We start from the raw sequence: 14,457 nt of genomic DNA, 5'->3' as shown, positions 1-14,457 counted from the left end.
CTTAAAGAAACCACCTCGAAACGGGAGTCTGGGAGGAATAAAAGAGTATCGGTGTGTCGCGGGAAAATGAAGTTGAACAACGACGTACTTAAGTCCTTCTGAAAGAGAACGCTTATTAAACGTGAGGAAATTTAAATAGTCGCTACGAAATTAACGATGCTAACTTTGGAGACGCTTTTTCCGTTCGAATATAACGTAGGTGGACACGCGAAAAGCGGGAATTCGGTAAGTTTTTGTTGAGTTGGGCGGAAAGTGGGCATTCTAAATGAATCACCTAGGCGACCATTCGCTCAAGTATACAAAACGAGGAGTTAAGCCCTGGTGGAATACAGCGGTGAAATGAAGTGACGCTCTCCGAGGGAACCGCGGTTCAAACTTTTACCACTCGCCAACTTCCCAGACCCTGAAATTCTTCGCCACGACAGAACTGTTCGTTTTGCAAAAGTGTTCGATGCGCGATTAAAGCTATTATTACCGCTGTTGAAATATCGAGGAATTATGGAGAAATCGAATTCTATTTTACCCGAACCAGACGATAAAATTATCCGAGTGAGAAGAGAATGTTGGCAATCGGCTGGCAATCGGAAGTCGAAAATTTAGAAATCTTAAATTTAGTGCGATAGCAACGGGTTACAGGTACGAGCCAGACGTTCTCGCTTGGCGTTTTCATTGGCGAAAAGCTTGCTGGCGCCGCTCCCCCGACATCAAACGACCTCCATAAGCAGGTTCTTTTAAGGTAACCGAGATATTTCAGGTGGATGAAGTTATTACCCGCGCTGCGCGCGTGTGTACACGCCTGTCCCCCGTCTCCCTCTCTCGTGCGTAGCCTTTATTCGTAAAGGGTTAGTCCTCCATTCGCTTTATCAAACGACGTTTTTTCTGACGAGCTCTTGAAAGCATCCATTAAACGCGGGGGTTACTATTCGAAGTTAACGTCAAAAATCATACACTCTGCTCTCTGCTACCGATTCAAATTCAAATTCACGCGGTGGAAGTTTGTTAATAGTAGAACGGGACGTGAAGGGTTTGTGTGTACCTTTCGAACGTAATCGATTCGCGTGGAGCTTTTTTATTGCAACACGAACGCGGTGAAAAGAAAAGGAAAGGTCGAAGAGAATGGAAAAAAGCGAAACGCGATTCCGAAATAAATAATCAGCCCGAATCGAGGATTTCTCGCGAGCTTGTCGCACGATACGGATGAAATTTTCGCCGCGGCTCTCGCCACTCCGCGATTATCAGAAATTGTTATCGCGAGAATCAGTTGCCCTGGACGAAGTACAAACATCGTTCCTACGGGTATAAACGATTCTTCTCTGTCAGAGAGGGGAAGACTTATGGTTTCTCGTAACGAAAGTCGAAGGGAATCAAACGAGCGAGCAGCAACGACGCGATACGACCTCCATTCCACCGGAAACGTAATACCAACCGCCCCTCGTGCTCCACCGTAGCTGTTGAGAAAAATGAATTTTCGTGATGGCAACACGAAAACAGCTATCTAATCGATCTTTCTACCCTGCTGAGAGAGAGCTCTTACGCCGTGTTCGTTTAAACGTGAACAAATTGAAAAATTGCGGTTCTCGACAGGGATTCGTTTCGTCGAGGCATCCGTGGTGTTCTAATACATACGAATTAAGGGAACAAGGATCGGTGGGGTTTCTCGCCTGAAATATACAGGTTAAGACGACGCCTCGAGGTATCGGAACCGTAGCCGGAAGGTCGACGAGCGTTCTCCGTTAATTCTGTTTCCTATAATGCCTCCGCTGGTACAAGGCGGGCGAGCAAGTGCGAAAAATGAATTGAAGCAGTTGAGCACTGGTTCCTTTAACCCTTTGCGCTCTTACGTCGAGTCTGATACATCCTTGAGACATCGTCCGACGATAAATTACAATTTTGATACGTTAATGCTACATTGAAATTCTCGAATAAAAGGAAGCTACACGAGACCGTCCGGAAGTAGCCGAATAATTGCAGAATAGCTGTGAAATTAGCGTACCTCTGAGTGTTAACCCTTTGGACTCTTTTGTCGAGTGTGACTCGACGTCAATTTTATTCACAGGCTTTTAAACTGCCGGTTTGAATATCTATTATATTTTGCCATATTTTCTTTACAGGGGAGTTAATTGGGCCGGACTAATTTGTCCCAAAACAACGAATTTCAAAATTGAACAAGGTAAAAAATGAAGCCAAAAACGCATGTAATGTTCGGTCTTGAATACACATGTGTGTTTAAGCATGCAAACGAAGTTAACAGTAAGTAATGAAATAACATTGATAAGTAAATAAACACGTATTTATATTCCGTTCTTGGGCATCTGTCCCAAATAAACGGCATCCACTGTATATGACCCTTAACACGTTCCCGCCGGCACGTACCACTGGTGGCACATAGAAGACTGTCTCATGGGACGGCATGTACCGCTGGTGGTACAAAGGATGCGATCAATTTTATGTGTCTTTTTTGTTAATAAAAAGAAAAAAAAAAGTTTGCAAATGAACTGAATCAAAACAATTCTTTAATTTTAAACTGCTTTAACATAAAAATATATATTAATTAGAATTATTCATTCCAATTAAAAATGGATTACTATGAATTAGACCGAACTATGAATTAGAGAGCCGTCAGACGGCGAGAACTACAAATAAGGCCGCCGGCGGGAACGTGTTAATGCTATTTTCAATATAACTAGTAAAAAAAATTGTTCACAGTAGTGTATTTTTTTTTTAACCCTCTACTGTCGAGACACCGTTTTTGGAACGATATCGAGTGCACGAAACTCCTGAACTTCCAGTTAATTTATACACAAATACAGAACACTTCTAACGACTATTCTTACCGATTTACCTTTACTACACATTTTCCTAGCGAACTCTATAGAATAGAGTGGCTGGTTGTGTTAATTTCATTTTAGCATAATAACGTCGAGTTCGAAATAGAATGGAAGGAAAGAAAAAGGTCTCCGAGGCTCCGCTTCGACAGTAGAGGGTTAATTCGAAATTTTCAGCGAACGATATTCATTTTATTCGAATTACTCTGAACTTGTTGGTTTCCTCCAGCGAGGAAAATCTCCGGTCACAGGTGACCAACGCGGCAGTGAATACACCGTGAAAATCGAGATCTATCGACGTTTCTTAATTGACACTATTACACAAGAGCCGAGAGGAAAACGAAGAAACGTAAACTCGTTGAACTGTAATTAATTGATACAACAGAGCAGAGATGGGGATTAAATGTTACTCGGATAAGTGAAGCACGAGAGCGCACCGGCGTGATCGACGAAAACAAGCGTGTATCGTTCGTTGTTCTCGTTCGACGGCCGGATTCGACGTAATTCAATGGAAACGAAAGGAAGCGAGAATACTAATCTTGAAAATATGGGAGCGTAGCCGGCTCTGTAGGTGGAACGCGCTCGATTATCGGCTCTCGATCGCGGCGAACACTTTTCGGCGGCGTTCTTTCAAAAGTTTCCAACTTTTTCTCTTCTTTCGCTTAGAAGTACGCCAACGAGAAGAGATCGGCGGAAATAAGGTTTCGAAGCTCGCGCCATGCAAAGGAGAGATGTAAAGTTTTTGAACAGGGAGCAATTTACCTGCTACTGTTGACAGAAGTGTTGCTCCTGCTGCGTCTCGAGATGATCGAGTCGCCGCGATTAACGACGCCTTTATGGGTGATGCTGAATGCCCGTAGCCTATAGAGATCGTCCCCGGCCCTGGGATTGTATGCTTTTTCCGGTAAACTGTGCACGCGCGGCCTGATATGATCCGGCACTGTAACGTATCGATGGACATTTAATTAAAGCCGTGCTATCAGTTCGAATGGGACAACAGACAATATACACAGACATTGCTTGGACATTCCGTTAATTAGATAGTGTACAGCTCGTCTCAAATTTCTATGAAATACGGATCCAACTATCTCTCGCAGCATTTACCGAATTTCCACGTGGCGTACTCACACACACACAGACAAACACGGACACGTATGCTGGAGGTGGACGAAAAATTAGCTTTAAAGTGAAATTCGACGGAAAGTGAATTGGGTTACCGGTGAAAATTCCACGAAAACCTGTTCGACAAGGCTGCATCTAGAATTTCTAATCAGGCGAGATCGGCTAACGCGATGTTACGGCAAACACTAAAGGAAAAGAAGAAGGAAGAGAGGGAGAGAGAAAAACGAGCCTTCAATTTACGTTAAACGATCCGCCATTATTTTTTCCCTTTTACTTCCCTCAAGTTCTCCAATTGCGAAACCCATTGCTGCGATCAAAGCGACGCATCGAACACCGGGCGAAGCTTTGCCTTCGAGGGCTTTCCAATTTCCTCCTCGTAAAGCCCTCTGTGACATTTCAAAAAGTCCTCTTCCATTTTTTCTTCGCCTTCTTCCGTATCCCCTCCTATCCTGAGCAACCTTCCTAACAGCTGCCAACGTTGGTCCACTTTTCTTTCCACGGATTCGAGAGACACGAGAGAAGGACGATGTATATATATATGCTCTTCCGGCGGAATGATCAACGGTTGCGTCATCGTGGAAAACTGGTTTTCCATTCGATTTCATAGGAGAGAAGATTACGCAACGGTCGGTCATCGGGCTGTATACACGGTACATATGCACGGAACACCGGCAGATTCGAATCAAACGCGGCAAAATTCGATTCACCCCACTTGAACAGACTTCGTTTGGAAAATTCGTTCGTTTTCTCTTCTCTTTTCTCTCGCTTTTTCGCTACGTTCTTCAATGTGACTAATTCCGAGTTGACCGGGCTTTAAACGATGTAGATTTTGATTAACACGTTCGCTACTACGGTTCTGTCGAAGCATCCTTCCAATTATTCCGACTTACATTCTTAACCCTTTCACAGTCTAATGTAATTACGAATTAGAGCGAATAACATTCATATTTTACGCGGGTCTTTTTAATAATACGTCACAGTTCTGGTAATATCTCGTCCCTTTCTAACTTTCTTCCTAAAAGTCTCTCGCGAGTTAAACTGTTCGATTTTTAACGCACTGCCCGAGTTTCACTCGGGATAAACTGTGGAAGGGTTAATATCTCCATTTTTTTCAGTTTTACGTAATAAGATAGTCTGCACTTCTGCACTGCGGCGCACTCTCGCACAGAATCATCGATACAGACAATAAATAAAATGATCAAATATAAAAATAAAATAAGGTGTTACTACGTCTTTCGTATTGTGATGCCCGGTTCGCTCCAATTCCTCGAAACTAAGAGCAGATTTTGGGTTTTCACTGAGTTAAAACTCTTAGGGGTCGTCGTTGCGTGAAACAGAACTTGGACAGAATGGAGAAAATAGGGCTATTTAAGGGTTCTGGGAAGATGGACTTTGGGTTGACTATGCAGGAGAGTTGGAAGGTGAAGAGTCCGGTATGAATTGTAGGCTTTTTGGGACGGTTTATGGCTTGGCCTGCGCCTCTTGGTGAGTGACAAACACCAGAGTACCCATCGGTTCGGCCCAGCGACATATCTTTGCCATTCGACGAGAGTCGGTTCTTAGCTTCGGTAATAGACGGACTACTTTGCACGACATCCTGATTTCAGTAAAGTTCATTAGACCACCTCTTACAGAATAATGGTGAAAGTGGATGTCTAGTTGTGAATACAGATAAAACTAAGGACTAAGAAGGAAAATATTTGAGGGTGTAACGGTATGTATCGATAAATCTGTGGGAGCGCGTATACAGAGTGTCCCGTAACTCCTCGAACACCCGGAAATGGGGGTTTGCTGGGGTGACTCTGGACAACTTTTTCCTTTACCAAAATGTTGTTTGAATGTTCATTTTTGAATTATTAACGAAAAACACTGGCCAATTACAGCCCGCGCTCAGGGGCGGAGAACAGAGGCTATTTTCAGACCTTCGCTATTTTCTTCACGATTCCGACTAATTGCAGTTTTTTCAAAAATTTGCAAAGTCAAATTTTTTTCAGAGCGACCGATAGCCGTGAAGTCACGCGTACGCGTTTGTTGGATCGCGGGCGGATGAACCTCTGTTCTTCGTCCCTGAGCGCGGGCTCTACGCGCGCTCTGATTGGCCAGTGTTTTTCGTTAATAATTCAAAAATGAAGCTTCAAACAACATTTTGATAAAGGAAAAAGTTGTTCAGAGTCACCCGAACAATCCCCCATTTCCGGGTGTTCGAGGAGTTACGGGACACCCTGTATACACCTTTCGTGTCCAAAGGGTAAAATACTCGATATTTTACGATCGATTACACGTAGATAATACCGTTCTATGACAGGAACTGGCGCGTCACTGTATGTGACACTGGTAGCGAACGTGTTAGGTAATTTCGATACTTTTTCGAAGAGTACCTCGATACGTAACGCGTAATAACGTTTAATTAAATGCCTCTCCCTACTTGGATACAGTTACCGTTGGGTTGAATTTCTAATCTAGGTCACGTTCTAACTACATATCTGAATACGAATAACACTATGCAGAATTGTGGAAGGAACGATGGCGGACATGGCGTTTAGGTATGCACGTGGTCTGGCATTCAAAGGGTCTCTGAAATGTGCCAGGCCGTGGGCCAATGAATATCGTGGGTCTTCGCGTTTACAGCTTGACCAAAGGCAGCTCATGCATACTGTATCAGAGCGAGTGGTCCCTCCAAGGGAACAACCGACCGCCAAACAAATTCATATAGTAAAAATTCATTGTTAACGGGTTAATTAGGTTTGCCTGGAATTCCTCCTTTTCCTTTTGATACCTTCACCTGTGCTTGTTATTTATGCATTATCCGTGGCGTAGCATGGTAATTTATTCGGTATTTTTAGTTCTTAATGTGTGCAAGTGTTGGGAGATTCGAGGTAAATAGTTGTTGGAGGATTAGGATTGAGAAGAAAATGATTCGCGATTTCTATTTAAAGTGCTGATGTAAGAATCAGATCCTAAACGTTCACAGGAAATTCAAAAAGTCGTAGTTAGTGGAAATTTTAGGAATCTGTTGAACAGACATTGCGAAACTTTGTCCTCTTCTATTTTGCGAGGGAAAACCCTGTACGTTGTATGTAACTTTGGCGAAGATATTTCATTTACGCGAAAACCGTTGCAAATTTAAAGCTCCGTTAAAAAAAAATTACGAAACTTTGTCCTCGTCTATTTTGTGAGCTAACACCCTGTATATTTTCACTCATACGTGATCCTAACTTTGCGAAGATATTTCATTTACGCGAAAACCATTGCAAATTTAAAAAAAAAATGATCAAACTTCGTCCTCTATATTCTCAGAGAATTTCCTTCGCTTTCTTATTACACAATCCTCTCCCAACAAATTTGTCCACTTCGCTTCCTGATTGTACCGTCGAGATATAACGAAGCTCGGATAACCACTTTACAACTGAAAATTTGTTATCGAATCGAACCGAATTTCCACCGCAAACGTACCAAGAACTTCCGACGTACGATCGAACAGTTGCTCCCGATGCAACAAGTCTCTCGAATCACCCCGAGTCGCCCACCGGCAGAAGCAAAGTTGTCCAAGGAAGCGAGGAGGAGCAACAGTTCGTTAACGTACTAGAAGTTGGTGGAGTAAGGATGGAAATTGAGCTGGTACACGCACGTCTAGAGACAAAGCGTGGCCGCCGCTTCGGTATTTAACGTGGGTACAGTCGGCCAGGCACTCAAGAAGTTCGTCTCCGCTGCCTCTGCCATCTAATTACGTCAACGATACGCGCGCACGCTCCTCGAACTTGGTCCTGTGAAAATTGTTAGCTTAGCGCACAGAGATGTATTCCTGAATTCCCCGAGAAATTTCAGTCACCGGTCAGCGGAAGCTCCAGACATTAGCCGAGCAATTAGCCGTGAAATGAATTTCTGGCTGACCCGTTTCGCCGATAGAATTGCAGAAGAACCGAGATTTCTCCGTAGATTGGAACTGTTGATCGATACGATCCAATCAAAAAGTAATAAATATTACACGTCGATTTGTATCGTGAAATACGCCGCAAAATTCGTTCTCCGTCCAAGAATGCGATTGAAACACGCCGTTGGACGATTCTCCCGAACGAAAATTCGCAACGTCTCGTGGAGGAAGCTGTTGGTTCGGGACACTCGAGGGAAACGACGCTATCGAAGCCGTAGTTTCGATCCGTGAACGATATCTGGCTGGTGTATACACGTGCCCGTTCGTTTTTCTCCGCTGGAGACGACATAATTCCGCGGGAACGTTTTCTTACCGGCTATCTATCTCGTTGGACGTCTTCTCTGCCGAGTTTACTCGTACGTTCCCGTCATATTTATCGCGACAGCTATTCTTTCGCAGCTTCGATACCTTTCCTCTATTTACAGAGGAAATCTCGCCGGCGAGGAGCTTGTATCGTTGGCGGTAACAAATGGCAGCCGTGAAAGGTAGGTACGATTATCGATAGAAATTTGAGGGTACGATTGTACAATCAATGGTGTGGCGAAGCGAGACTCCATTATCTTAAAAATATACCGCAATATCGTAAAGATGTTGGCATCATTCTGCGGAGTTTGAAGAGGCTCGGGACGAGGGTTCTAAAAGCGAGGGTTGACAGGGACGAGATCCAGGCCCTGCGCGGAAAATCCTCGATGACGCACGAGGCCCGTGGATGTGTTGACCGTTTTTAATGGGAAAATCCCAGAAATAGAATACGTGTATTATGGGAAGGAAAGAAGTTGTTTCTTACGGATAGACAGACCCCAGGCGGATTATTGTACAATTTATCTTGGCAAAGTTGGAAAAAATTTCTCTACCGAGTAGCGTATCGTACGAAAAGCACTTAACTCCGGACAGATTATAGAACAGCAAATAAACATGTCCAGCACAGATTCGACGTGGCTGTTATCACCGTCCCGAACACAGAAGCGATAATTTTCGCAGCGCATTGATTTTCTATTTCCAGTGCTGTGCTCCGCGGTTATTAATGAGGATCCGGCGGAGCGTCGGGGAAAAAAGCTCGTTATCGGACAGGATTATCGCGGCGATCTGTGCGAAAGTGCGTCTCGTTTTTCCGCTGTATATGTAGTCGTCCCTCTCTCTCTCTCTCTGTTTTCGTGTGCGGCGAGAAACACAGGTTGGTTCACCGAGCAAGTGAAGCTACCTAATACCACAGCGGCTCTGCCCATTCTTGTTTCACAGGCGGAGAGAAAGGCTGCTGGGCGTGCGTTGTTTGCGGAAAGTATTTACCCAGCGGACGACAGCCGCGTAATTAATTTCCGGCGCGCAGATACGGCCACGTCGGATACTCGAGGGTAATCCGTCAGTTTGATACGCTCCGCGGCTCGAGCGTCGCTAGGAGATGTGTTTGAGCTGGCTTTACCACGCCACGAAAACTCGAGAGAGAGAGAGAGAGAGGGGAGAAATTATTTTCGCGATCCCGTCCACGATATTAGCCCTCGAGCGGTTTCTCCCCCTAGAGGAGGGAGAACGTTTGTCTTCCGACATAGATTAGGGGTGTAGGTTGACGCACGGATGAAAAAGCGTTCTCGATGTAAATGGAACGGTGGTGAGTTTATCGCGAGATCGATACGTGGATTAGAAATTACTTGGGACAGGATGCATATTTTATTGCCCGGTTTTCTCGTTAGAACGTCACGTTTTAGACGAATGGAAGAGGGGTGGCGATGTCGGGGACATCGTTCGTGGAGCAGGTGAGCGAGAGTTGATTATGTCTTCGGTGTGGAAGGAAATTTTAATTAAGCTCACGAAGGATCTCGAACGATAACGATTATCAGACCGAGGGAAAAATGTTTGTCGAGATGGTAACAACGTTGTAAGAATGCGTGTTAACGATGTAGATTCGTGAACCAGTTAGCTGTGTTTCACGAGTGTACTCGTCACGAAGGAATGGCAATATTTTGTGCTACGACGAGTATACTCGTCATGCGTAAAAAGTAGTTACAATTTGCTGTTTGAGGGGTATTCTAGCCTAGACTTTTCGAAACAATCGATTTTTTTTTACTTTTTCTGAATTCGTAAAATTGACGAGGTTATAGATGGTTAAAGAGGACGACCTGTAGCTAGTAGCCGTAAGTATACCATTCTCATGTAACTGGTATGAGAATCTTTAAACGCGTTTTTCTCGAAACCGTGTGTTTCTAAATGGCTGACACGATATCTCAAGTTCTAGTTGTCCGATTGACTCGAAATTTCACATGCACCTTCGGTGGATGTGTCGTTATCGCCTGAGCCAGAATTAAGCGAAAATATAAATTTTTCTGATTTTTACAGCCTCTGAAAGACGAAAAGAAGTCGAAGAAATCGATAGTCAAAATTCAAAGTGCCGCCATTTTGTAAATTTTCACTATTTCTTTTTCATTCTGGTTCACACAATAGTCACAGTCGTACTAATCAAGACTCTTTTTGGTTTTTCATTTCGGATAAACGGAATGGGCGGAATCGTGTCAGCCAGTAGGACACTTTTTTTTGTAAAGGGACCGCACTGAATGACATATAAGTCAGACAGTTTTGATTATTTTCACTTGAAAAAAATTGTGAACTTTCTTGAAACACGAATAAATATGTACGTAAAATGCCGATATTGAGAAACTTATACTTTCCTTACAAAAAAATCCCTAAGGGCTAAAAAACGACACTCTAGACTAGAATACCCCCTTAACACGTTCGTCGCCACGTCACCCATATCTGGGTGACGTTCTTCTTCGTCAAGTTAAATAGGATTTCACAAGTAATTTATAAATAATTAATTTAAAATAAATAAATAAATTAATAAATAATTTATATTTAAAATAAAATACAACATTATACTACGTAGCATGGTATTCGTTAAAACAGTTCGAACACATTTGTGTTTCCCCGCGAGAAACTCGACCGATTCACGCTGGGCGACGAACGTGTTAAATTGCAATTTTAGTGAAAACTAAAACATATTACACTACTGCTACTGCTACTCTGCCTTTTCCTTTTTCTTTATTTTTACGTTTTCACACATTCGTCACCTCGGGACAGTTACCAAAAAGCCCTGTCAGTAATGAGATTAAAAAATAAAACAGCATTTGGTTACAACTTAATTCTATATTACAACAGCCACACATACTCTGCGTTCGACGAGTATACTCGTCGTCGCTTACTTCCGCCGACACATTACAGGTACACACTTTCCAAAGCGGTCGCAACAGCTGACTGGTAAATACGACGAAACGCGGAATATTTGAAATATTTTACTTTTTCAAAAGCTACATGAAAAATGTTACGATACGAACGAAAGAGTTAACAAGTCGACGAACCTCGAGCAGACTTGTTGAGCGTCGATGACTTCCGGCGGTCAGCTGGAAGCTCGCGGAATAAAGCACGCGTGTGCAGATTTATTTGTTCAAGCGAAATCTCGACGCGTGTACGCGTACGAACGCCGTATCGGCGTCGCTTCCGATACGATTCAATGTAAACAGAGACGCGCGATTAAAAACGCCCGGGAACAATGGCCGATCTGATAACTTGACCCCGTTTCACCAGGACTGTCGTTCGATTGTCACGGCTGCGTTGCAAAAATCGACGACGTAGGAAAAAATAGAAGAGAGTCTCGTGGCTAAAAATCTTACACGCGATCTACCAGAACAGTTCGTGTGGAGAACGCGTTTCGAGAGAAAACTGTCCACTGTGATTTCTGAAAATAAAAACGCGCGTGCGTTTTTCTTGTGAAACAGTGAAAACAATTGGGGATATTTATTTGAACAGTTGCTATTAGGGCGATAATGTTTTGGAAGTGACGTGGTGTAAAGTAATTACTCGCGCAAGTTGTTTAACAAAAATGTATTTATTTGAATCCGATAACGCTTAACCTAATTTTGAAGTGCAGGCGACGCGAGTCTACGACAAAAGGCCTCGTGCCTTTTCCCTGGGAAAGTCCCAGGAAGTGGGGGCGCGGGCCTGCATTGCCGAGGCGATACTCTTGTCCTCGAGGACGAAGAAGAGTCCAAGATTCGCCAGGCCCAAGTGCGTGGCCCCCCGTGGAGGTCGCCAAAATGTGTTCAATAAAGGGTAACCCAATCTAAAAACCTGAATTATCCGTGAAAGCTCGTTTCTTTCGAAACACGTTTCTATCTGAGATTCCTCCTAAATAACGCTCGACCTTTCGCGTAGCTGTCTCCGTTAAAAAGGAAAATAAAACCCTCGACGTATCAGCCATTTCGAAGGATTAACCCGGCCAGACAGAGGAATCTGTCGACGTCCTCGTCAGACCACTTTATTTCCCAACCCCTGCCCCGTATGTGTCCATCCAGATACATAGGTTGAAGGAGCGCAAGTGGGAAGAAAAATGTTGGGAGAATATTGTTGATAGGAAGGGAATACGTGCTCACCAGGTAACTCCAAGAAATTCGAGGTCCTCCGTTGCCTAGCGCGGGGATGTGCAGTGAAGTTGAGCGGGCCCACGTCCTCGTTGCTGACATTCGACAAATTGGAGCACTGGCTGTCGCGCGAACCCCGTCTGGACGCAAGGTAGGCTGCAACAGAGAGCCCCAGCGGGGAATTTCATCAACCGTTGGCCGGGAATTCGCGGCGGCTACAGCGTCAGAGGGATTTGTCACGGATAAAGGCAACTGGGGACCAGGTAATTGCGCCACGTCTCTCTCTATCTCTCTTATTTCTATTGTCTATCTCTCTTCTTTCTCTCCTCTCACATTTTCTCTCTCCTCCTCTACTTATCTGCCTATCATGATTCGACGAAGGTATTAAGCGAGGATTCATCGGAACAGCGTCGATGAACAGACTAAACCGCGCGCTGTTCGACAATCCTAAGATTTCACCGCCCCGATGAAGGATTAAAGATCGAACAGGATTACGGGACCATAGGCCGATGGAAGCTCTATAGACCAGACTCTCGAAGAAGAAAAAAGAAATTTCTTTTCCACGGAGAGAAACGGAGGGAAGGTTGAAAGAGGAGGATACGACGTATCAGGGTGTACGGTGGTTTTATACGGGACCTTTAAATGGGAATCCAATCAGACGGGCAAGAAGACGGCCGGGAAAAAATGATTACACCGAGAGTAGATTTAACTTTCGAGCTTCACTTTGTCCGCGAGCGATGCATTACGAGATTAACCGTGTACAATTCGATGCGCTATGTACGGATTAGGTAATACCCGGGACGAGAGTTTCGAAACAATTAACTGCAAAACATACCGGCTAGTAATTCTGTTGCTGATAATTCGCGGAACGAAGATACGGAGAACCGGTGTGTGCACGATAAGAACATTTCTAACGAACAGACGATCGTAATTACGATCTCTGCCGACATGGTGTCTATAGAACCAGACGGGACGAAACGAAAGATCGCAGTTTCAACGGTATTGCTATATTTTAACTACAACAAATTGCACCGTATCGAGATCGAAGGAGAAGTCCTCGAAGGGAAGGACTATTTGAAGCACGTAGCTCGCGTCTTGTTCGTATTCCTCTCGACAATCAGGCTTGATTACGCTCGCCTCGTTATCGCGTTACGCTACGATAAAGGATTTTCGGAGAATTGCTCGGAGGCGGTATATCTCGTACGAGGTGCATTAATTAAAAACGATAATCCCGCGTCACCCGTTACGTGGAACGTTCCGAAAAGGGAAAGGAAATGGAGGGATAAACGAAGAGCCGACAATGGCGTAACTGATTTGAAAGCTTTAAGCCGATCGGCGATATCGGTTTGTTAAATCAGCACGCGTGAGGATTGTCTCGTGGATACTTCCACTGTTCGGATAATTAGACGTGCTCGGAAAGCGATGTATCTCATTACGGGGTAATATAATTCGCGATTTCACCGGTCACGAGGCCTGCTCGCGCGTTCATCGATCAATAATTAACTTCCCTTTCGCCTCGTGCCACGATAGCCCCGTTAATTAATTCTTTTTCGCGCTCGTTGCATTCTACAAACGCTTTCAGAGAGAGAGAGAGCGCGGTTCCAGGCATTTCTTTGACGATCGGTGCTGCTTAGAATTCGAAATTCCTCCTCGATAAATCGACCTATTTCTTCCTTCCTTTTTCTTTCTTTCTTTAGTTTCGCAGCTGATAATTACCTCTCGAAAATGATATCTTCGCAAGCGCTGTTTCGAATGTTAAATCTCCTTTTTATTCTTTTCCAGTATCCATCTATCAACTGAACGAGCTAATTAATTATTCCAGCCGCGTTAGCCATTCTCCCCTACCGAACTACCCCTAAACTCGACAGTTATCTACTCGAAGAAGACGAAGACGGCGAACAACGTCGAAGAACAAACAGAGAAGTAATCCTCAGGAACACTCACCGAGACCGCCCTTCATCGAGCCCCTCCTTCTCGGGCTGGACAGCAGAGTGACTTCCGTGTCCGCGTCCTCGATATCCGTCAAGTCGCTGGTCGACTTCCTCGAGATATTCCTCCCGTTCCTCTCGTACCAGTTCTCTTTGCTCGCGCTCTGGCTGTTGCCAGCCTCGTCTAGACACCCTTGACTGCGATTAAAGTGACTGCTCTTCTTCCCGCCTTTCTTCTCCACCGG

The 14,457-nt window shown here is 44.3% G+C and overlaps 1 protein-coding gene across 1 annotated transcript in view; it reads right to left on the bottom strand.

Annotated features, from left to right (window-relative positions):
• LOC108579208 overlaps nucleotides 1-14,457 on the bottom strand; it is a 36,108-nt gene that overhangs the window by 20,948 nt on the left and 703 nt on the right. Inside the window, exons 2-4 of the mRNA XM_017942682.1 lie at nucleotides 14,229-14,457; nucleotides 12,297-12,440; nucleotides 3,588-3,765 (exon numbers count right to left, since the gene is read on the bottom strand). The exon at nucleotides 14,229-14,457 is cut by the window's right edge and continues 7 nt beyond it. Coding sequence (XP_017798171.1) covers nucleotides 3,588-3,765; nucleotides 12,297-12,440; nucleotides 14,229-14,457 — 551 coding nt within the window. The remainder of the gene's footprint in view (nucleotides 1-3,587; nucleotides 3,766-12,296; nucleotides 12,441-14,228) is intronic.

Source organism: Habropoda laboriosa, unplaced genomic scaffold (assembly GCF_001263275.1).
Source record: "Habropoda laboriosa isolate 0110345459 unplaced genomic scaffold, ASM126327v1 scaffold64, whole genome shotgun sequence".
Taxonomy (NCBI): Eukaryota; Metazoa; Arthropoda; class Insecta; order Hymenoptera; family Apidae; genus Habropoda; species Habropoda laboriosa.
The sequence above is the reverse complement of the archived record's forward strand: the minus strand, read 5'-3'. Positions and strand labels throughout refer to the sequence as shown.